At 51.3% G+C, this 23,551-nt stretch overlaps 1 protein-coding gene across 1 annotated transcript in view; it reads left to right on the top strand.

Annotated features, from left to right (window-relative positions):
* The window catches only part of LOC131293130 (zinc finger protein 853), a 46,083-nt gene extending 26,239 nt beyond the window's left edge, over nt 1–19,844 (top strand). The window contains exons 4-5 of the mRNA XM_058321207.1: nt 17,808–18,044; nt 18,138–19,844. Coding sequence (XP_058177190.1) covers nt 17,808–18,044; nt 18,138–19,844 — 1,944 coding nt within the window. The remainder of the gene's footprint in view (nt 1–17,807; nt 18,045–18,137) is intronic.
* Nucleotides 19,845–23,551: the final 3,707 nt, after the last annotated feature.

Raw genomic sequence — 23,551 nt, 5'->3', positions numbered from 1 at the left:
CTTATGGCGGTATTTGGATAATTATCTCTCCCTTTCGCTCGCCGCTGTCTAAACACCGCGGACTCGCGGTATCCTGCGAGGAAGCTCGCCACGGATGTGGCCATAATTAGCGAAACGGCCAACCGGGGGCCGCCAAGACTTCAAAAAGCCGTTGGGGTTCACGGGCGGCAATAAACTCCCTGCCCTAGCGCACGCGTTCCCGCTTTGCATGCCGGGAGCCTCCACGCAGCACCACGTCCTCAGAGTCCGACGGTGGTTATCTATTCCTAGTGGTGGGTTGGAAATTCCGCACAAATCCATCCATCAATGTATCTCCCTCTCCCCTGTTGGCTCATCTGCCCCCCAGGGAAGCTGACGAAGGGTAGCCGGATGAAATTCCACCCGCAGGAAATTTGTCTTCCACACACACACACACACATGCACCGCACCGGACCGGTTCGGAGCAGGTGAGTTAATTAACTTATAAACCGACGCCATCGCGTGAGCCATCCGAGAGGCTTCTGGTGGTGTTTGGAAAAATCCCCCCAGGTTTCCCGGGACCCGGGATGCCATTGTGGTCCTCGCCACCCCGCCGTTGCCCGTTTACATTGTGTTTGTGCAACCGCGCGGCGATGGTGAATGAAAATTCGGGAGCCCCCGGGAGCCGAGGAGCCCGTCGAGGAACCGAACAATAAAACCCGCCAACACACAATGCCGCAAAACCAATCGGATGTGTTATGCGGGGTGCACAGGGCGGGAGGGAACACTCCTCAGATTACGGCAACCCGCGTTCGCGTACCCATTTTGAAAGCATCCTTTCACCCGGCGAGCATCCGGAGCAAATCGATCCAACGATGGATGGACAAAAATCATACAATTAATCAAATCCGTACTTAATTACAGGCGCGCAACCGAACGGGGTAATCACCGCGCAAAAAGAAGGTACCCGGGGGTCGGTTGGGGAGCTCATTTGCGCCCGGATTCAAAACCCCGTTGGGAGGGGGGAAGTCGGGCCTCTCGCCCGCGGGGAGGCTGGCCACGCCATCGCGCCGTCATGGTCATTTGCCTTCCGGTTCGCGCGGTTACGACGTAACGCGCGAGCGGATTATGTGGACCAACGCTCACCAGGATCGCGTCGGGGTCCAACGCCATTGTTCACCGCAAGGAGGAGGCGATTACCGGCCCCATCGGGGGGATGTAAGCGCACCCGGTCGCGTTTTCCCGCTACCAGCAAACGGGCGGATTTTTCGATCAACATCGATCATATTGTGACGCGGCGTGCTGGCTCCATGAGGTGCCTTTGTTTGGGGCCAACGAAGTCATCCAAATCAAGCGTCGATTATCAATCATGGCAGGTGCGAGGTGCGGGCGAACGGGTGGGACATCGTGTGGAAAAGCACGTGCTCGCACGGGGGAAAGGCTAATGGCGTACAGCATGGGGAGAAAAACAGCTCAACTCCTAGCTCCCGACGACGACGACGACGACTCCCCCTTCGGCTTTGGCCCGAGGTGGTAGAAGAAATTATCGTATTTAAACGTCAAATGATTAATTTGACCAAGGTGTTGACCACCACCGCCACCACCATTGGCAGCCATTGCCTTCATCATCATCAACATCATCGCCGAGGTTCAATCAGTCAAAATCGGGTGGTTGCGCCTAGGTTTAGACGTGGCACTCCACTTCTCGCCGCTAACGCGTTAACGAATGAGCATTGCCATTTCCCGCCCCGCACCTTCCCTCGATTGTTCGGAGGATAAGACACTCGCACACATGTACACAAACTCCCAAATACTCCTCGCTAGTCGTCGCTCATCAGTCCACAAAACCGCCATCCGGAGGATTAGCGGGGCCTTTATGATGACGCTAATTTGGCTGTAAGCTTTTATAATCCGCTCGTAAACCGGGCTCAGCTGAACCGCGCACTCTCCGATGCGTTCATTGTCCCCCTTGGTTCCTCCCTCCCTCCCTCCCTGCATTTGGGGTCATTTGAGCGGATATTTCTCATCCCATTGCGGGGGGTTCCATCTTAGAAGGGGGCGCTTTTCGGAGTTTCTGAGGGCCGAAAGGGTCGTCAAGTTGCGTGGTGATTACTGCCAGGTCCCCCCCATCTTGGAACCCTTCTCTTCAGCCAGGGCCAGAGGTTCAGAAGAGGTCCCGCAAAGGTCCCCCGGGGGTCCTCGGACTAAGCCGCTCGTACCTGAACCTAACAGGTGTAAATCCTGTGACCCTTGCCCGAGCATCGGTTCGAACTCGTAACGAATCGAAGCCGCGGAGCGAACCCACTACGGTGTGGTGGCCTTCGGACGGCAAATAAGTTGTCGAAAATGTTGTATTTCGTCTCGTCGCTCGCCGCTGTTTCGGTTTCCTCGTGGTTTTGGATTCGCGCAACTGCAACACTCGAATGTTGTTGTGTGCAATCAACCCAAAACCCAACCCCTTCTTCGAGTCGAGGAGCGATCGGATCGATTGGAAGGCGAAAAAACCACTTGCCCCCTTTGCTGGAATGGTGATTTCGTCCGGATCACAATGTATCATCGATCAATCATCACGGTGGAAGAGGCGTGTAGCGAAATCCGTCGCCAGGGACGCTGACTTCAAATTCATTTAGACGTTTGTTGGGGTGGCGAAACGTCAATCCGTGTCGATAAAAAAAAAAACATGCAACTAAGTTAATACAACTGGAAAGGTCTGAAATCCGATGTGCTGGATTATTGGACGATGTTTCCCGAGGGTCAGGGACATTTTGGACAAAAAATTCGTTAGAAAGTTGACAAAATTTGACATTAGGCAAGAAGGCCAAACACAAACGTCATCATTTTACCACATAATGTCATAACCGTACATCAATCGAGATGCGTTCTACTTTTGCTCGTGGGTTGGAAAATGAAACAAATAAAGGAAAGCGTAACTTTTCTGCCTACCCACCTACAACCCCCCGATTGCCTTCGGTAATGTTCTGTCCAAAACATTTGCGATTTCTATTTGCCATTACTGATCGTTTATACAAATATGTTCTCGTCGCAAACGATCGTCTTCTGCCGTTTTTTCCGGCGCTCGATGCGGGTGCAGTTTGCAATTGCACTTCACCACACAAAATCCATTAGCGCAGACGTGCTTCACTACATCCACCCACCCCACCTCCCATTCTCGGCTGCCGGGTTTTCCGGTACAAACACCATCGGATCGGGTTCGATTTTCCTTCCCCTTCGCAGCCCTTTGTTTGATTTTACCCTCCCACCCCGTCCTTGTCCGTTTGTTTCCACGACAAAATTCTTCTCCGATGTAAATCACGCTGGCGCACAGGCGTCTCGTGCTAGGTAAATATGCACATGGTACCACTGCATCCCCTGGCGACACAAGATCCACCTCCATCTACAATAAATACACACACACACACAAAGAGAGACAAACTCCCAACAATTCCATCTTTTTCCTGCCCAGCTTGCCAATTATTAAAATACCATTGACGATGAGATGGCGTGCCCCTTTTTGCTTACATGAATCTCTTCGCCTGTTTACATGTGTGTGTCTGCATCGTCTAATGGGTGTCGTGTGTGGTGTGTGGCTGCACCTGATCAGTGCAATCTGCACTTCTCGTGCAAGTAGGGGCTTGACTCAATCTTGTGTGTTTTTGTTCCTCTCATTTCGTTGAGCTTGCTCAGCTCGAAACTGCATCCAATGCAACCTTCTCGGCAGCTCCTAGTCAATGGTATTGTGCGGTCGTTTTTGTTGTCTTTAATCCTCCCCCTCATGTGTCTTCTAGTGTTCCGTTTTGTTCCACCGCTAATGCAATAGCGTCTCGGTGCAATCGCTTACGAGACTCGCGTCTTTTGCGCAGCGAAACGTTGGAAAAAGCCGTGGAAAAGTAAAAACCCAAATCGACACGCGATAAAGGGATGGTGAGACAAGTTTGTGGTGGTGGTGGTGTCGTTGACAAAACAATAATAAATTTGCATGCATTTTAGTTGGGCCCGTCGCACCCGCATGCTCTCCCGTTCCCGCAATCAATCGCTGCTTGTCGATGCAATAGAGAACCGATAGCAAAGGGACGCCCCACCACAGGATTAGCGACTTTCGAGCCGGGTTAAAGAAAGTGCATCGGGCGTATTTATTTGGCGCTGTGAGCAGCAGTGTTTTCGCGTGCCACCTCCCATTTTTCACGGACGATGGAAACCGACGCCCGGAATGCCTTTCTAAAACGTTATCCTCGATCGGGTGGGAAGAAATGCTACTTATTAATACTAATCCACCTGGAGGGGTGGCTTTACTTTGTCCTTATCGGCGCTGATTAGTCGCGACATGGGTTGGAAAATCGCGCTAAACACTAATTGTGGGAAAATGTTTATCGTGGGATTAAATGAATATAAATATTTTCTTGTCCCTTTTTTGCTGGTTCTTGGTCTTAAGATAGGTAAAAGTTGGTCAGCCAACAGGTCGACCGCGGGATAGTTAATTTATTGAGGTATTAATCCATTGTACTGGCGTTCCTCGGTCTGCGAAGTCAAACCTTAAACTTCGTCCACTACCCTAAAGATTTCTTCCCTCACCGATGGTTTTGTTTTGTCCGCTTTTGCTTCACCTTAGTTTTTGCAAATATAAACCAGTCCAATGTGGGACCGCCCTAGCATCGTCGGACAAAATCCCGTTGCACTCCCTCCTGTCTCCATCAAGCAGACGAGATTCTTCGAGGCCAGAATGTGTCGCGCGAAGCTGCCCACAAGATTAACGATCTTCCATTAGATTTATTGGCATTAATCGGTTCCGATAATGGTTAAATTTAGACAGCTTCTCCGCGCAAACGATTTGCGGTACCTTTCAGGCGTACAACGCCAGGTTGATGGAGGAGGGTTGGCGTGGTTGGTGGCGCGCGGGTGGCGATTGAATTCCAAATTCCAGCCAGCCACTCCACCGAAACCCGTCGCAACGGTGCATACCCGGCTTTTCCTACGCGTGGTTTTTCAATGTGTCCCGCGATGGAGGAGAGTTTGTTGACTTATTTGGAGGTGTTGAACATATTTAGCATTTGTGTTGTGCTATTTTCTCTCCCGCGACACTCTGTCACATAGCATCGGGTCGTCTTTTCCGTCCGCTCCCACCTTCGAATGCAAATAATTCCGGCCCCGGAGACAGTTTGTCGCTGAACCATCCACGTCGTCGTCGTCGTCGTCGGCCTAAGTGTGACTTGTTGCCATTTCTTTTTCGTTTTTCTTCCTCTTAAGGTACTTCAAAAATTCCACCCATCCGAGTGAGTAGAGGCGTTAATAAAAAAAAGCAACACCCTTCTATCGATCGCGTTTACCAGGCGTGTTCGAGCGTCGATTGTTCGCTTCTTTGTCGCGCGAGCGACGATCTGCGAATTTCTCCCTGGTTGCCCGCAGCAGACTGAAGTACTGATCCATGGTATGTGCATCCCCCGAATGGGAACTACACTACACCCGGCCCGAGCTCGGCTTTAAATTAATTAAGTTCTATTAATAATTAAACCGGCTTGCACCAGGAGTCGGTGGGGGAGGTGAGGCGGTGAGGCTCCACGGAAGGTGGCGAAGCAAGCGGACACATCTCCAAGACACTCTCGCCTTGTGCGCGGGCACGTTGTAGGACGTTTGTCAAAGTCCATCCGAGGAGGCCGGCGGAGAGTCAGACTGAACCCGGGCTCGATGGCGATGTTGTTGTCGTCGTCTGCTAGAATCAATTCACCACGATCGAGTCTTGATTCCGATCGAACCCGACCCGCCCGGAAGGAGGGCGTAATGTATGATATTTAGCGCAGCTAATGACGAGCATCCGTTGCTGACGGAGGAGAAACGGCAGATGTAGAGAGCACAGGTGCAGGTGCTTAAGGAACCGATGTCCGCAGGGAAGGCCACACACGGTAGATCATTACAATTCTCGGTTCTACCGAGACAATTAGAAGAGACGTGCATTGTCCTCCCGGTAGGAGTCGCGTCCAGGGAATTCCACAAGACGCTGGTAAATGGCAGCAAAACCATCCGGAACTATAATTAGTCCTCAATGGCATACTCTGGCCGTGCATAATTATGTCCACGTAAAGGCAAGGCAATGACATTTTGCCAGTGACGCTCCTTCCCTCCCCGTTTTGGAGCACGCACTCCGCAGTAATCTCTCGCCATATCGCAGACGTCTGACATGGCCTCACTACAGCGTCACCAAAATCGCAAAGAATGGATCCCACGAATCCGATCCTGCCGTCGCAGATTGTAGACTCTGTGCGGAGTAGGTTGAGGTGTATGGTAAAGACATTCATCTTTTGCGCTGGCGACAACGCCGCGTTGAGAACGAAGTGCGCCGCCTAAACAAAGGAGCGAGAACGTATTCTCCACCCGCAACGAAAAATGCAACGGAGATGCATCCAACGTCGAAGTCTGCAGCCATGGGTGGAGTATGTGTATTTCATGTGCACAGTGTTTTTTCCCTCGTCTGTCTTTACGTCTTCCCTCCTTTCGACGACAGCACAAAGGACACCGAAGACGCAGACATTGGAGGAGCGGTTGACACAAGGCACGGCTACAGCGTTCGCCTCTGGACCGGAGTGCAGTTTTATAATAAAGCATAATTTGTACCACCGTGAAGGTGCACCTGTTTTAACTCTTTGCGAGACTCCTTCCGATGGCAAAACCCACTCGGCCCGGGTCTCAAGATATCGAGCCAGCATTACAAGGCCTTCCGACGTCGTTCGTTGGTGGACGGGATTTTTCACTCCCTCCTCCGAGATGCACCACTTGCTTTGTCTTTTCGACTCTTCTACTGGGTTTATCGTTTGCAAAAGGCCGTATCCTCCGTCTGGCCGGATAGCCAGCTCTGAAATGCACTTTTGCTTTTCGTGCTTCGTCTGATTTCCAGTTCTTGGGATACATTGGGGACAGATTGTCTGTAAGATGGGTCTTCCTGGTCTTGTCGTTCTGTTTCTTCTTTAGCCGTTTCCAGCAAAATTCTGATTATGAGACATTGAATGAAGCAGAAGATCGTTCCAAATGTGTGTGTTCTAATTCTTGCAATGTTAGACATATCATAATCATATGTCAATATGACACCACCAGAGTCCACGGCCCGACTCCTGCTAAAGGTTCCCCAAAAGTTTGGTGGCGTACACGAAGCACAGCAAGTCCCGCCTGATGCCACCCGGAGCCGATCCGTTCCGAATCTTTAGCGTTTGCAAATCGCACACGGAAAAAACGGTCTGCTGATTCCAACCATCATTCTCGTGTGCCGGCATTCCACCGACGCGCGAACACAAAGCACAAGTATGCGCCAGTGCGGAATTCGTTTCTTCTGTCCCCGAATGGAGGCGGGAGATCGTGACTGAAGCAGGGAAGGCACACTGGGGTGGAAGGGGGCAAGATCGACCATAGATGATCGTCGCTTGCGCGTGAATCATCGTGACTCATCATCGTCTCCCGAGCGCCTTCAACCCGAACGCGCCGGACACCATGTTTGAACCTTCATGTTTTGCTCGCAAACTGCTGACGGAGGAAAGACAAGTAAAACTTCACGACTTCGTGAAGAACCGGTCGGAGGATCCTTGCGTGGCGTGGGCGGAAGGAGCGGGATGTGTGAGAGAAATTGACTTGCCAGAATTAATCTACGTCACCGGGAGGTTGACTTTTCGGTGGGAAAAGCATCCCGAACGATCCGCATACTCCCGCATAACCGCATTCGCAGACGGACCTCCACCGATCGTGCGCATCTGTGTACGGACCCTTCTTGGCCGCTTCGGGGTCTTGTCGTGCTGTCAGGACACCGATTCCCCTGTGCCCCGATTAACTCTCCCCCACTCCCCACTGCTGCTGTTCGGATCCCGACTGGTGAAGACGTAAATTGAATCTAGCGTGCATACTAATTGCACTTGCCACATGAATAATCTCATCTCGTCATTAATTAATTTCGAACACGCAGAACGCACTCGCTTACCCTGCCAGTATCACCATCCCTCCCCTCCCCCGCTTCCCTCAAACTTCCAACTGGCAACAGCTGGCGTGGAGGAGGCAGGAATTCGGCGTTTTCCTTCTCGGCAAAACCCCTAGTTTGCGCCGCTCAACACTGTAATGGAACATTTCCTCCCGTCCCGCGGGCGAAGATTAGCAGATAAGACCTTTTCCTCATCCGGCATCCGCGACGGGACGATCGCACGCGGACGACTTGATGATCAATTAAGCCCGGGTAACCGAGCTGCTGCCGAGGGAAATTAAGTCTTTTGACATTTGAAACATCCACCGGGACCGAGCGAGCGAGCGAGCAAGAGCGCGCGGACACATTTGGAAATGAGGCTGGCTGGCACCCACCACCCCCGGGGAAAGGAAAATTTGTCGTGCGTGTGCGTGTGTGTGTGTGTGTGTGGGTTGGGTTTTCTTTTCGTTCCGTTTTCCTCCCATTGAGACGATGGGACAACAAGGCTCATCTAGCCGCTCGGCTTCGGAGCAGTTCGCGGATGGTTAAGCCCATGCGAAAGGTGGTAGTTTGTGGCTTCACGCTCGAAAGGACACGAAACACAAGAAGGAAAACCCCGTGGCACCGTGGCGTGGCCGTGCGGCTTCGCGAGCAGATGTTTAGTGGCTTGTTAAAGACGATCACGGCCGATCGCGGCCACCAACCTTCTCGCAGACGCCGGCTGCTGGCGCCATCGCTCAGATGCGCAAATAATAAATATAATCAGCGCCCTAACCATACGGTGCGCCAGCCGGCGAGCGAAGAAAACGGGGCTAATGTTTGTCACCCTCGGCGGCAAGGTGAGAACTGTAACGCAAAAGGGGGTTTTCCGCGTCTTCTCGATGCATTCGATCGTTTTTCGATCGTGCCCAAAGCAACCCCGTGATGATAAAGGGTGCCCCTCGACGTCCATTAGGGATGCGTTCTGGTCGTGGGTACGCGGAAGTAACGATGGTGATTAACGAATCGTGACCACTCGCTTCTGCAATCGAGCTGAGGGTGTTGGGCCTTGGCATCGGCGGCGCAAACCAATGACGAGGTAAAAGGTGATCCCAAGATCGTGCGAGATCGTTTCGGACGACACTTTGTTGGTCGTAAAACTGACACTTATGATATGTAATTACCTTCGTTATATGTTCATGTTTTTTTTACTAGAACTTGTCTGCAACACATTCTGCTCAAATTTTGAAGGTTTTTTTAATGTCTCTAAACTTATATTCAAAATGGGTTCTTGTTTCTTAAACTTGTTCTATCATTTTTTATTAATTTTAGTTTCTTTCATTTGTACTTCGTTTCGTTCTGATAAATTGCCAAAAGAGAAACAAAACCCCCACGGTAGCTGGCGAGTTCTTTGGCAACGCGCCTACCGTCCTACTCGGTCGGCCCCTTCCCGTTCCACTCGTGCAGCAGCAACGCCCCCTTGCTCCACTTCCGGTGCTCCGCCCCATTTTTCGTTTCGCATTTCGGTACCAACCACCTACTTATTTCTTTTGTTCTTTTTTTTACTTTCCACTCCACTTCCACCCTGACCTGTGTTTCGTCTGGTTGCCTGTGGATGTAGGATTTTTCGCCCGGGATTTTAGTGTTGTGCATGGAGTGTACGTGTTTTTTTGTTTTGACTCCCTTGGACACTTTTTTCGCCACTACCCGCCGGTTTTCCTAGAGGCCGCCGCAGACGCTGAGCGCCGATTGCCCGACTTTTGACGCCAGGCGAAACTGAGCGACTTTGGGGGGTGGTAGGGAAATGGAAGAAAAACAAAACACACTACATCACGCGGCAGTTTCGTCCGCATGCGGAGATGGAGCTGAAATTGAAAAGAAAAACAAAAGGATCAAAGCAGGGCAGTGGAAGGAAAAGAAGAGAAGACAACAGAGGAGACACGAGCAAAAAAAAAACGATAGCCCACAACGACGATGCACAAGGCCACACAGGCCAGGTCCACGTATGTACGTGCATCGCGGGGTGGTGAAGACAGGGGGCGCCCGGACCGGAGGATGACAAGAAGCAAATATTTTTATTTATTGTTTTATGTTTTATGCTTTTATCTTTCGTTGCTGCTGCTGCTGCTGCTTGTGGGGTTTGTGTCTGATGGGACGCCCTTTCCCCAAAAGGGATTGAAGGGGGAAGGAGAGGTGAGGTGCACCTACAGGAGCAACGTCCTGTCGCACTTCTTCTGCGCGTCCCCCGCCCAAAAGTAAACCCTGTAACAATCGTCGGTCGAGTTATTTCAACTCTTTCGCATTCGAACCACCCTTACGTTTTCCACTCCCCTGTCTTCGGGGTGGCATTCGCGAACGTGTGTGTACGTGGTGTGAGCGTGTGTACCAAGGACCGAGGACATGGGCTACAGCCCTTTTTCCCCCCTCACCACGAACCGTTGTGCTTTGCTGAAATCATCTTCTCTTATTGATCATATTGTCTGCAATGCGCTGCTGGTGCAATTTTCGCGTCCATCCATGTGTGTGTGTTTCGGTGCTGGCCAGGGTCGGGATTTTGGCTCCCCCTCTACTCGCGGCACTTTATGCTACTTTTATTACACTTCGCCCGGGCAAAATTTGGCCAAATCCCGTGCTGCTAACCACCTTTTATATCCTTGGAGTGACAATTGGTTGAGTCGAACGCACGAACGAACGAACCAAAAAAAAACGATTTGTACCAGCGTTCCGTGTTTGTATGTGTGTCACGACGATTGTAAAGAAATAAAAAAATCGAGCATAAGATGCCCCGCACGAAGATTCTCCCTCCCCCAGAGCCTCGAGGACACCCTCGCGAGCCGTTCCCAAGCACGAACGAATCGTGATTTTATTATTTACATCGCGAATTGTTCGGCGTTTGCAGCCGCATATCAACATATGCTCACCAGTCTGCAGTGGCCGTGGTGTACTGACACACACACACCAGTAGTGGATATATATGCCTTTGAATGGGTGCTTGCGGTGGCAATGATGGCGAATTTATTTTCAATAAATTTTACAACCCCTCGGTAGGATTTTATATCGCTAACAAATCAGCCGATGAATAATTTACCCAGTCTCCCTCTCTCTCCCTCTTTCTCTCTCTCTCTGCTATTGTACGATCAAAGGCGGTGGAACAGTAAATTTTGATGACTTTCGCAGTCTAAACTGTCGGGAGGATTCTCTCCCTTGATCGGTGAATGCAGCAAAACGACAAAAGACCGTTCAAGGAAAATTGTCGTTTTTGAGAAATAAAATCCAGATTACTCAAGTATCCAACCCGAAGAAATGAGTTGCACAGTCAATATTCCTCATTTGGACAAAAAACACTCCCAAGTGCAATAAATGGACATGAAAACACCCGTTTTTGAAATGCAGGTCGAGTAACCGTGGCCAATGGGATTCGTTGCGGCAAGCGGATAAACAACCGTAAGGAGAATTGTCGCACAGTTGATTGGGATTTTCATCAGTCATAAACATTGATTGAATCCTTAAGGTTCTGCGTTGTGACCGTTATCGTAAAATGCGGCATCATGGGACGCGGATGGATTGGAGCGTAACGGCATCCTCTGCGATTTCTTTCGCTTCATGGACGATTAATTTAGTCCCAGCTCGAGTAAGTGGCCACGGGATGCAACCGAAACGCGCACTAGTGCGGAAAATATGTTTACAGGCATTTCGTTTGTTCGTTGTCGAGAACAATTTATTGACTTCTCGCCCGAGATCAACGCCTCTGCGGCTGCGAAAATGCTGCAGCCGGTCGCAGACAGAGAGTCACTAATCAAATTTAGCGCTCGCCTGCGCTGGCGTTTTATTAATTAAATCTTCTGCTATCGTTGCATCGTGATGCCTGGGGAGTGAAAATTTCCCCCCCAAACGGCGGGGAGAAAGCCTTGCCGGTGCCGTTAGAAGTTCGGGCTGAAGTAGTAGATCACATTTTCGGCCCGAAACGGTTGCGCATAAATCAAATTCCGTCCTTGTCGACAGTCCACCGGGGCGAACCCGAGGCTGACTGCTTTATGACAAGGACGCTCTCGAGATGAGTTTGGGCCGGTTTGACAAAAAAAAAGGAAAACTTTCTAGGTGCCACCGGGCAGCGAGTGGAAAACGGCGAAAAATCTCGTTCGGCCAACTCGGTCCACAACGATCACCCTTTCTCTCGTGCTTTCCCGTCCCTAGACCGCCTCCCAACAACGTCGCACCGGCTGCTAAGGCCACATTTGGTGCCAAAAACTAGCCTGGCGAAAGCGAAAGCAATAAAATTAAAAATATATCGTCCTTAACATTCAACTTTGGCTGTCAACAGAACAACCGTCCTCCGGACCGTTGTCCCGCGGCACTTGTCTTGGTCATCCAGTAAACGAATCTTTTCGGTCGGATCTCATTTACTCACTCACTCACTCGCTCATGGATTATCTCGCCGCTCGCCCCATGTGGGTTTGGTCGATAGTCATTAAATGGAGGCGCATGGTCACCCACGGAAATGTTCGCCCATTCCCACTACAACGATGATGAAGATGGTCGTATTTATGTGTACAAAAGCGTGGAGGAGAAATAAAACACCTCCTCCTTTTGTCCAATAAAATTATAAAAACTGTTCCCACAAGCCGCCCAAACTTGGACGGATGGATGTTTCAAGGCAAGACGAAATGGATGTTTTTCTTTTAATTCTTCTCCACCACAACGGCTCATGTTACGAAATGGAACTTTGCAATTCGTTTGTCGTGTGAAATCCTTTCTTTCTTCCCATTCTTCATCGCTCGAGCTCAAGTTCACTGTTTGTAGTATCAAGATCGAAGCAAAAGCTCTGAGAATATCAGCATGATAGAATGAAAAAAAGCATACTAATAACTCTGGAGAAAAGAAGTGGTTAATTTTTGCCACCCATCGCCATCATCGTAATCATCTTGTTCGAACTTGAGGTCAGGGGCAACGCGCCAATGGCTCGCCGGCTCGCCCGGGACGCAATAAATCAAAATGCAAATGGTCCCCCGGGAATGATAAATCTCGACCGAACCACGTCGCGCCCCGCTTCCGATTCCCGGTTTTCATCCGTTTCCAAGTTGGTGGAAAACCCCTTTTAACTTGTGGAGAAAGAATCTTCAATATTCAAAGGTTTTCTGCTTGCAGTGGGTTTTTCTCGCCACCGAAAATAGACCGTTTTTGTCCGAAATGTTTTACAACCAGCTCCGGTTTCCCTGCTGATAGTTGCTGTTTCGATTATAATTTTCCACCGAGCAGGAAAAAATCTCGGTTGCGTTGCGCTTCGTTTTGTATCGAGAAAAACACAACGCAAGAAATGTTTCGGTCACTTTTGCTCCATTCTCATTTTTCTTCTCCAGCTTCCGGTTCGAGCTTCCTGTCGTTTTGTTACTGGTGTTGGGGTTTTGATTTTTCCAGACCATAATGCTATTATACACAAAGCAGCCCCGAACCCTAATTCATTCGTTACTGTTCTTGCTTTCTTCACTTCACATTTTCCGTAACACAAACGGACAGCAGTAGTCGACCGGAACGATTTTCCAGTACCCTATTTTTTCACACAAACACACTGCATGGCCTTTGGATCAAGATGGTCAAACATTCTTTTTTTATCATGCTTCTCTTGTAGTACAAGAAGGAAAGGAGATATCCTCTCGCCAACGCCAATCTCCGAAACACATTACGGTATTGTGTGACGTTTGTTTTTATTTTTTTCCGCACATTTTCCCACTTCCTGACAAACGCGGGTTTCTTGTTGGGTTCCCTGGGAGCTTTCTATACTATCCTTTTCCTGGAAAGTGCTTCTTGTTCCCCCATTTGGCAATGTGACAAATGCAAATGTGAGCAAATTTCTTGGCAAACCTTTCAGCGGGTTCTGAATCCTGTTTGAAAGGAGCTTTTTGTGAAACCTTTCTTGATGAAATTAAATAAAATCATTATAAAATTGTATGTTCTACATGAGAATGGAAATATTTCTTCGAAAAAAAATCCGGTTTGGAACGTTAAAAATGGAAAACTCATTAATAAAAATCAAAACAAAAATCTATCCTTAATAAAGTACCGCATTGACACGAGCAACCGTCCTTCCTCTGTTCTCCCCCGTGCTCCACCATTCCGAATGGGGCCACTTGCACCTTTTCACTCAATTTGCCAATCGCTCAAAAAACCCGGTATGCCCTCCGCAGTCATTATTCATCCCGGAGTTCATCCACGGAGACACAATCAAGATCGATGCAGATTTTCCAGGTCGGGTGCGAGGACGGGGCAAAGGGTCGGGGTCGACCAGCATGCACCAGCACCAACGTCATCGTGCAAAAACGCATCAGCATACATCATCCTCATTCGTGGCGATGCGCTCGTTCGGGAAAGGAGCAGTAAAAAGGAAAAATTACTTTGTGCTCCCTCCCCCCGGAAAGATAAACTGTCGCGAGCGCGGGGGTGTTGTTGGGGTGTCCAGCGTGTCGGGTGTTTGTGTGCGTGTGTAACAGTGGGCCGAAAAATATTACGCCCGAGAAGAAGGAAGAAAGCACCCTTCCAACCCTCCCCCACCCATCGTCCCCGTTTTGGGTCGTTTATCAAAAAGCATTATAATTTCCAGTTGCTGGTTGGTGGAAGAGGTGAGTGTGAGGGGTAAGGGAGAAGCATTGACAGCATCCAACACGAACGGAGTTCCGCTGCGTTGCCGCAAGGGTCCGCTACCAGGAGGGCACCACTTCTGTGCCGGCGTAACGTAACGTAACGTACGAACGTGTAATTATCTCCGGTGGTTCGTTCGCAACGTTCGTCCCCCCAGTCCCATCGCCCCGTCCCGACCGAGGCCCCGGAGGGATGGGTACACCACATCAACCTGTCGCGCCCGGTTCGATTGGCAACCCACGAAAGCGGGGAAGCACAACCTCGACGCCGCCGGAGACAATGCGCCTTCGAAGTGGTTGGCCACTTTATCAACGCCAGCATCGACAGCATCGAATTTGTATGCTTCGTGCAAGGCCTCGGCCGCATCCCTTTCCTCGGCTCTTCCCCAGCTCGGCCGGCGGACACCATTGCGTTTTATTATTATTTTTGGGGCTTTTGAACTCGCAGCATCGCATTTCGTGGCCTCTTCGGCGCTGGTAGCGCCCAACGATGATCACGCACCTTTTATGTACCCGCGGGCTGTTTTTGCCCATCCTCCCACATACACACACACACACGCGCGCTCTTGGGTGCGGCTACCACCACAGCGATCCACCGGCAGACACCCACCCAGATTCCAGAAGCCACGAAAGAGCGTGGAACGCAAGAAAGGAAGGCGGAGTGCGCCGTTCGCTTGGGCTGAAGGATGAAAAATGGAGGACTCCCGAGTGGAGATGTGGCAGAAGAAAATGATCGACACCCGGAGGGACCGCGCGGCCTTCATTTTTTCCCGCACGCCCAAAACAGTAGACGGCGACGCCAGTCCTTTTGTGCCTCCTCGACATCTGCACTTTTCTTGTATCGGCTGTTTTTCCCTGTTTTTTGTTTTGTTTCGTCGCTCAAAACATTTTATCGGGTATTCACCCAATCCCGGCGTCGTCTTCGGGAGGGTGGTTGATAATTCCCTCCCCCTCCCCACCCGGAAAACAACGTACCCATCGCGTGTGAGTGAAAGGCACTTGTAAGAGTGATCGCGCGCAAGCAAATTATCGACCCGAACCCGATCGTTTGCGCCAAAAGCGAAAAAAAAGGATCCGAAGACACCGACCGGATTGGGGCGAATATTCTCAAACCGCGCCCGGGTCCAGCGGTAATGATCCTTGAAGTGGTTTCGAAAATATTTGCTGGGAGAATTTCCCAATCACTCGATCGATTGATTGTTTGAACGGCGTCCGGTGGTTGTTGTTGTTGCTGATGGTGTCGGGTGCGACTTCTTCGGCACCGGCGCCCAAATTATGCTGCCGAACTCGAGAACCCGTTGGCAAAGTGGGGTGAGGGGGAAGGCCAGCAAAGAAGCGCGGGGGAACCGCTTAAGCCTTCGAGTGTCAAGTGCAATCGAAGGCAGCGGACGAAGCGCCAACGCAGCAACATATTGCCACGATAAAGCTTCTTACGATAATATTTGACTTCGAAACATTCGTAAATCATTAGGGGTAAGGGGGGGGGGGGGGGGATGAAGAAGGTGTTGATGTTGATGGAGAGGCTCCGGGGCAAATGGGTTTTTAAAGGTTGTACGTCTACCTGTTTGACGAAGAGGAAGCGGCACTCGGTCTGGGTCGAATCGATGGGAAACCATTTTCTAGTTATGTGGGAGTACACCTCCGTGTCGGTCTTCGACGACGTGTAGCGCATCTTTCTTCAGCCCCACCACCACCACCACCACCACCGTGGGCACATTAAACACGGCATCATACGAAACATTAGAGTGCCATCGAGATAAATGCACATGGCGGGAGACGGGTTGTTTGCGTTGGGAGATTTATTTGACTGACTGACTCCGAACGTTGTTTGAACGGCGCGCCGTGGTTTGTGTTGGGTGCAAATTTGTGAAACGTGACTCTGCATTAAGCCGTCCTTGCCGGTGTTTTGCTAATGATCAGGTGTTTCGCATGTTTTCCGGCAAGTGTACTTTGTTGCTTCTTTTCGATTGCTGGATAATGGGAACTCAAACATGTATTATACCGTAGTGCTTTGAAAAGCCTTTGATCCGCAATGTGGCAATCACTGAGCTAGAAGCTTTCAAATCAATATGTTTATTTTTTGAGTTCACCTGAAATGTAACCAATTTTAAAAAGCATACAAAAATGATATGGGAAAAATTCTTTGCCGGTCTAGGAAGAACAGTGCTATTTTATTGGAATAAACGGGACCCCTTTTGGACCAAAACGAGTTCCCCTTCGGTATTTCCCAAAACCACCATCACCTTACCACTGTGATAAACACCAGGGAAAAACTTCATCCGAAATCATTGAAATCATAAATCGAATAATCCAAAGTCTATAGCCACCCTCATTCGAATCGCCGACCAATAAGGAGCCACCGACAGCCGATTGGAAATCCCAACGGACTCCGGAGCTCCCGAGGCCGATATAAATCTGGCAACGTTAACTGATTCCACCGTTTATCGTAAGCCGTAAGGTTTTCGGCTGCCAGAAGAAAAGAGATGCGTTTTCTCACTTAATTAACCGGTTTGTCCACCCCCCCCGCTGGCCGCATCGACGAACCGCCTTTTATCATGCGACGCCATGTCAAGTGTTCGCGTCCCGCCTGTCGCCGCTCCTTCCGCGTTGGTGGGACGTAATTAAAAATGCGCCGCCATCGCCGCCGACAGCCGATGATTGAAGCGACCACACTCGCGCCGTTACCGAAACAACGACGACCTCAAACCCCGTGCAGGGAGAATATCTTAATTATTTAAATTCCCACCATTAAAATATTGGCCTAATTCTCTAATTTACCACCCTGCTCGACAAACACCGGGCACAAGGGGGAAAGCTGGTGTTCGGGATCGGAAACAGAATCGATCGGGCCTGGAGAAGAAGCTTGAAACATTTCGGTCGGCTGGTGTAGAAAGTGTTCGATAATGGCGTTGCTTTCCTCGTTCATTCAATCATCGAGAGATTTCTTTATGTCTCACACACACACATACACACCTGTCTTCCGGAGGAACCGTTCGGTCCGTTTGAGCGATGCCGAACATAGGTTCAATTTGGGTTTTTTTATGAGTCCTTAATTTGTCCTCCCCCCCGGGTCCCCAAAGTCGCCGTGGTGAATCTCTTCACAACGAAACAATCAACCTAATGAGAATGTTCGATCTAATCTGGTCGCCATTGACCGGACATCCTTTCGGTTGCTGCCACAACCGCGGGCCCGAATAATGATGCTCGTTCGGGCGGACATTTATCGACATCGTCGATTTCCCGCCCGAACGCGACGTATCGAATGCTGGGTTTACTAATCCGTTCGCTTGTGCCGTGTTTCTCTTCCGCAGATCGATGCCCTTGATTTTCACTTGATCCACCGGCGCTGCAGCAGAACGACAGACCTAATGACTATGGCGGATGGCAGTTATGACCCAATGGGGCACATCCAAACGGGTCGTCCACACGCGTACTACCTGTGCCAGGCGGCAGCGGTCGCGCTGGAGCAGCAGCAGCAGCAGGAGCAGCACCATCACCGCCATCATCACCAACAGCAGCAGCAGCAGCAGCAACAGCAGCAGGAACACGCGGAGCAGGTAGATTCACAACCTCAGCAATCGGAGCAGCAGCAGCAGCTGGAGCGACGAGAGCAGGCCGATACGCCTCCGTCGACCGATCAGTCGAACCCGGTCCGGTCGCGCCCATCCTCGGACGATGGACACGAGAACAACAACAACCTGCCCGCGGCCGCCAACAACAATCTGTTCTGCTCGGAGCAGAAGAAGCACAAGCGGAAACGGCTGTCGGCGGTGCTGGACAAGCTGCACAACGGCGGCACGGTGGTCAACCACAACAACAACAATGTCGGCGAGGGTCAGCCGTTTAAGGTCAAGTGTGGCGATTCGCGCTCGAGCGCCGAAGACTCCGCCGAGGACTCGGTGTTTCCGTACTCCGCTAGTCCGCGCATCAGCGTCAGCCCGTTGCGCCTGTCCGAGGTCGATGAGAATGTGCCACAGCAGATGACGAAGAAGGTGCAGCGCGCCCAGCACCAGGCGCTGCCGGTGGGCGGCCACGACCAGCAGCTTCCGTCACCTTCGCAGCAGCATCAGGCCAAGCTGAATGCGCTCCAGCAGGCGATGGTGCCACTGCAGCCCTCCCACAACAAGCAGGACGATTCGCAGAGCATGTACAAGCAGCTGCAGTATTTCAACCCGCTGGCCCTGTTCAACTACCTGCCCGAGCCGACGAAGCTCCTCTACCAGGAGTTTGCCGCCCGCCAGCGAAGCCATTCCGACTCCGACCTCCAGCAGCAGCAGCAACTGGAGCAGCAGAAGCTGCAGCAGCTGGACCAGCGGAGTCTTCAGTCACCGACGCAGGCCGGGCCGAAGAAGAAACGGGCCAGCCATGGGAGCGCGGGAACCGGCGGCCGGGGTTCGCAGAAGCGTCCTCAGGCGGCAAGCAGACGGAACAGCAATGCGAGTAGCAGCAGCGGAAGTGCCCCACTCGACCCGCAGGAACATCCGCTCGATCTGTCCATGAAGTCGACCGGCAGCGGCAGCCGGCCCTCGCTGCACGCCGAGTCGCCGACTCTCCTGACGACTGTGATCAAGGAGGAGCCCGTGATCAAGGACGAGTCTCCTCCGCCGCCCCCCATGCCCGGCTCCCCGTTCCCATCGGGAATGATCGTCAAACGCGAGCACTTCCCCGAGCTGCGCCAATCGCCCGCCTTCGAGCATCTCACCAACGGTGCCGGCCTGTCGGTGGTTCCGTCGATGACCGGCCCGGGTGGCTTCAACCTGAACGTGTCGCCCGTCGTCGAGGCCATGCCACCCGGGTCCGACGTGGCTTACATGTGTCCCGTGTGCGGGCAGCTGTTCTCCCTGCAAGACCGACTCGCGAAGCATATGGCGTCCCGGCACAAGAGCCGCACCGGTGCCACCGACATCACCAAGTCGTACATGTGCGAGGTGTGCCAGCGGTCGTTCGCCCGCTCGGACATGCTGACGCGCCACATGCGCCTCCACACCGGCGTTAAGCCGTACTCGTGCAAGGTGTGCGGGCAGATCTTCTCGCGATCGGACCATCTCTCCACGCACCAGCGGACGCACACCGGCGAGAAGCCGTACAAGTGTCCGCAGTGCCCGTACGCCGCCTGCCGCCGGGACATGATCACGCGGCATATGCGCACCCACACCCGGCACGAAATACAGCGCGGTGGCGGCGGTGGTGGTGGTGGATCGAACGGTGGCAGTACCAGCCCACTGATGGACCAGAAGTCACTCCTGCTACCGCTGGTGAACCTCAGCACGGGCCGGGGCCTCAAGAAGGAGGGTGCGTTCGGAGGTGTCAGCGCCAACTACGCCCTGGAAGCGACGACTGAATCGTAGGCCCGAGCCGAGCGTCCAGTCCACCCCAGGTGGCCCGGCCAGCGCGGGTTTCGCGTGCATTCCTGAAGACTTTCATTTGATTTCAGCTTCAACACAAGGCTCACTTTGATTTAACGTTTGCTTAACACACAAAAATGGTAGTTCCTGGTAGTAGACGCGTGTTTTCAACATACTATTTAGTTCGTTTTTACTTTACGATTTGTGTATTTGTGCGTGCGTGCGTGTGTCGTTGCCTGGAGGAGGAAGGAGTGGACCAGAAACCTCAGCCCAACTAGACTAGAGCTAGGCATTTTGCGAGTCGGCAAATAGATATTAGGTGCCAGATGGGGCCATCCAAAACCATGGAGTAACTAGTTTAGTATACGGTATACTGAAACCTGTAGGTTCCATATGTAAGCCGGGACGGGTTCGGTCACCAGTGTTGTGCCGGTGTGTGTGCGGAAATCTCGATGGTTGTGATTATTTTGTGTCTCCCCAACAAGTGCACAACATCGGTGACCAGAACCGAAGCCGTTCCCAGTTTTAAGTCAACACAAGAGGAGGACTTCCTGAAAGAACCGTGGAGGCGTAGGAGCGTGTGTGCGAGTTACGTTTTGCATTTTAACTTACGCGTGCTAGTCTGTAGAGATTTCAATGGAGGGACTCGCCGACTCGGTGAGCCCGAACGGTCCTTGACTCTTTTCACCTTCTCCCCCCGTTCGTAACGCAAGAGGTGTACCGTACGGCTTCGCCATACATTCCCCGGGACTGTGTTTTATTCCTCACCACGAAGGTGCAAACATCAACGGTTTCAAAGCTAGAATAGACAGCGATTGAACGATTTCAAACTGACCGTGTTAGTGGATAACGCATATACATCCGTAGCTCATGGGAGTTTAAAAACTAACATAACCTGACAAACACACAACAGTAGAACAGATGAACATGAGTAGGACGAGAAAGTAGCAATGAGTACGCCTTACCAAACCGTGTGCCTTAATTCGGTGGAAACTTCACGTACAGACTCTCACTTACACACCTAGAGCAGAGACAGTTAGAACTAGGAAATCCAACACCAAGCACAATAGTGCAGCATCCTGGAAAAAAAGCCGGAGAAAATTGTAGAATCCGTAGAGTGTAGTCCAAATTTTTACACCCGACAAACAAAGATGGTAGATGGGATAGAACTTTATGAAACACACACAACACCATTAGATTAGGATCGGAACCGAAAAGCAAACACACCACAAACAAAAAAGCACCAGATACGAGCGGATATCGACTCGCCCGGAAGTCTTTCCTCCCGACAAAGGAAAAAGCTAACACAGTGTCTTTGATGGAACACGAACGGAAAATAGTGCACGCGCATCTTACCAGCCAGCATTATCCTTTTGCAGCTCTCTGTAAAAAAAACAACTTCCCGATCCATTCCCGTTTTTCCCTTTCCCGGTGGGCAAAGTAAATCGGAACGCTCCCGTTCAGGAGCCATCGTTCAACGGATTTCTTGGCTTCGTTGGCTTTTCAAGAAACGCCATTACGCCAACGTTCAAAACCCCCGCAGGTTCCTTACCCCGCCGGAACACGCAGAGAGAGAGAGAGGCAGTAAAAGATTTCACAAACTACCGCATGATCTTAATTTAAATTTGCAATCATGCAAATTGAATATTAAACCTACCTACTCCGCTTCTGCAAACCATCGTCAAGTCAGGATTTCTTAGCCTTCACTTTATGCACACTGCATTGTGTGCTTCTGCCCCTTTGCCTTTGTTTTCATACTTTCAGGGTGCCGGGTTTTTTTTCTGTTTTTTGTAACTTCTTGTAGAAAGACGGATCCTTTCCCCTTGCCCCAGGTGCCCCAGCAAGTCCTACCGGCTAGCAAGTTTTCATTTAACCACCCGCTAAACCATAAAACCGTGCACTGAGCGCCACCCGCGATGATGTTTGGTGGCACGCGGGACGCGCCATAATGGACATAATTAGCGTTTTCCTTGCCGTTTGGTGCATAAGCCTGCCCGGGAACCTGAGCGTGCATAGTTATTACCACCCTCATGCGAGGTTCTGGGGGAATCGGCGAGGAATGCTGGACCGGAACTAGGCCCACGCGAACACGAACCCCCTTATTCGAAGGCCTATAGTAATGAGCTCCTTGTTGAATGTTGGGGGAGCATGCAAAACTTTGAGAACCTTGAATTCATCCTTTGTGGATTTATTGTTTGCGAACTTAGACTGACATGTTTCGGTTCTGATTCATACGAAAAGTCGTTGGCCATTAGTTCGATGTATGACGACTCTGCTTTCAACCATTCCCGATGCCTTTCGGGGATCTCTCGTTTCGGACTAACAACCGCTGAACAAACCGCCGACGTGGTCACATCACGACACCGTCCAGTTCAGGCCGCGAGGTCGCGTTGAAAGCACCTCCATATAAGCTCGTGGGTTTGTGTGTGAGTGTATGGCGCAGGCAGGCCAGCCAACAACAGCCGCAATCTGCATTGCACCCAACCGGGCTTGTTGCAGTATAAATTTGGCGTGAGTCAGTGCCTTCATGTCCAAAGGAACCCAGAGTCCCAGAGTCGGTGGAGCTTTTTTCGTTTCGCCTTTCGCCTGTGTGGTGGTGAAACAATTTCCTCGCCTTTTTGTATTAGTCTTTCATAACTGCAAGTCCCCCGAGCCGGTATGTGTGTGTTTGGGGAGGGAGGGAAACTAAATGGTAAGCCCCCGCCACACTTAATGTCTACCATCCGATTGGAAAAACGAGGACCCAACCGACCACCACAGGGCCAGGCATGCAATCGAGCCCCATGCCTTGGCAAGTAACACCGATACACCGAAGCGGAAGCCTCCTGTGCACTATCCTTTGTCTTTTCCACACCCCCAAGCTCACCTCCCTGGCAATCAGTGGGTGGACAATGAAACGGTACCGGGTCCTTTCAGTCGCGGAAGAGTTTTACCGAACGGAAAGAGAAAGGATCTCTTTAGCGACGGTGTGTTGAGTTTTATACCGTCGGGACGGTTGGCTTTGTCCTTTGCCATACCAGGACTGGGAAACAAAACTATCTTTCCGCCCATCTCCCATCCCACTCTCGTTCCTTCCATGGAGACTCGGGATCGTTCGCCCGAAAACGTCGGGTGAATTATGGCTTTTCAGGCAAAAAGCTTACACTTTAGGCAGGCGAGAGAGATATGGCTCGGGTGCCCTGGGAATGAATGGCCTCGTGACTAGAGGTCCCACACGCTTTTTACCCGTCGCTTACAGGATAGAGGCGCACCGTGTAGGAAGCAGAGGCCGTTTGGTGCAATTCAGAAGGAGAGAGCATTGTGCGAAAGTGCATTACGGTGACGCCATACGCCACGGTCGGCACTTTCACGTTCTCCGGAAGTACGATGATCAGCGGTTCTGCCTATGTACGGTGTCCCCAGAACCTCCCGTCTGCTGTGTAGCATAGGTCTGCCCGGAATGGTCAATGTTTCGGGGTGGAAAATTATCCGCGAACCAGTTCTGAGTTCTATCCCTCTCTTCGCGTGGTAAAAGCCGGTTGGAATGTGCTCCCAAACGCATCATACAACACGAAACGTACGGTCAGGCCGGAGACCTTGGCGCCAAAGATATGGCAGTGCGTACCGGAAGGGCCACGTGGACAGCGATCCTGGGAGGTCGTTTGTGGAGGTGAATAAATGCTCCAACTTTTTCCCGTAATTACTTCGACCGACCGGGCGGACGATGACGC

The sequence above is a fragment of the Anopheles ziemanni genome, chromosome 2 (assembly GCF_943734765.1).
Source record: "Anopheles ziemanni chromosome 2, idAnoZiCoDA_A2_x.2, whole genome shotgun sequence".
NCBI lineage: Eukaryota > Metazoa > Arthropoda > Insecta > Diptera > Culicidae > Anopheles > Anopheles ziemanni.
This window is presented reverse-complemented; position numbering and strand designations above follow the sequence as displayed.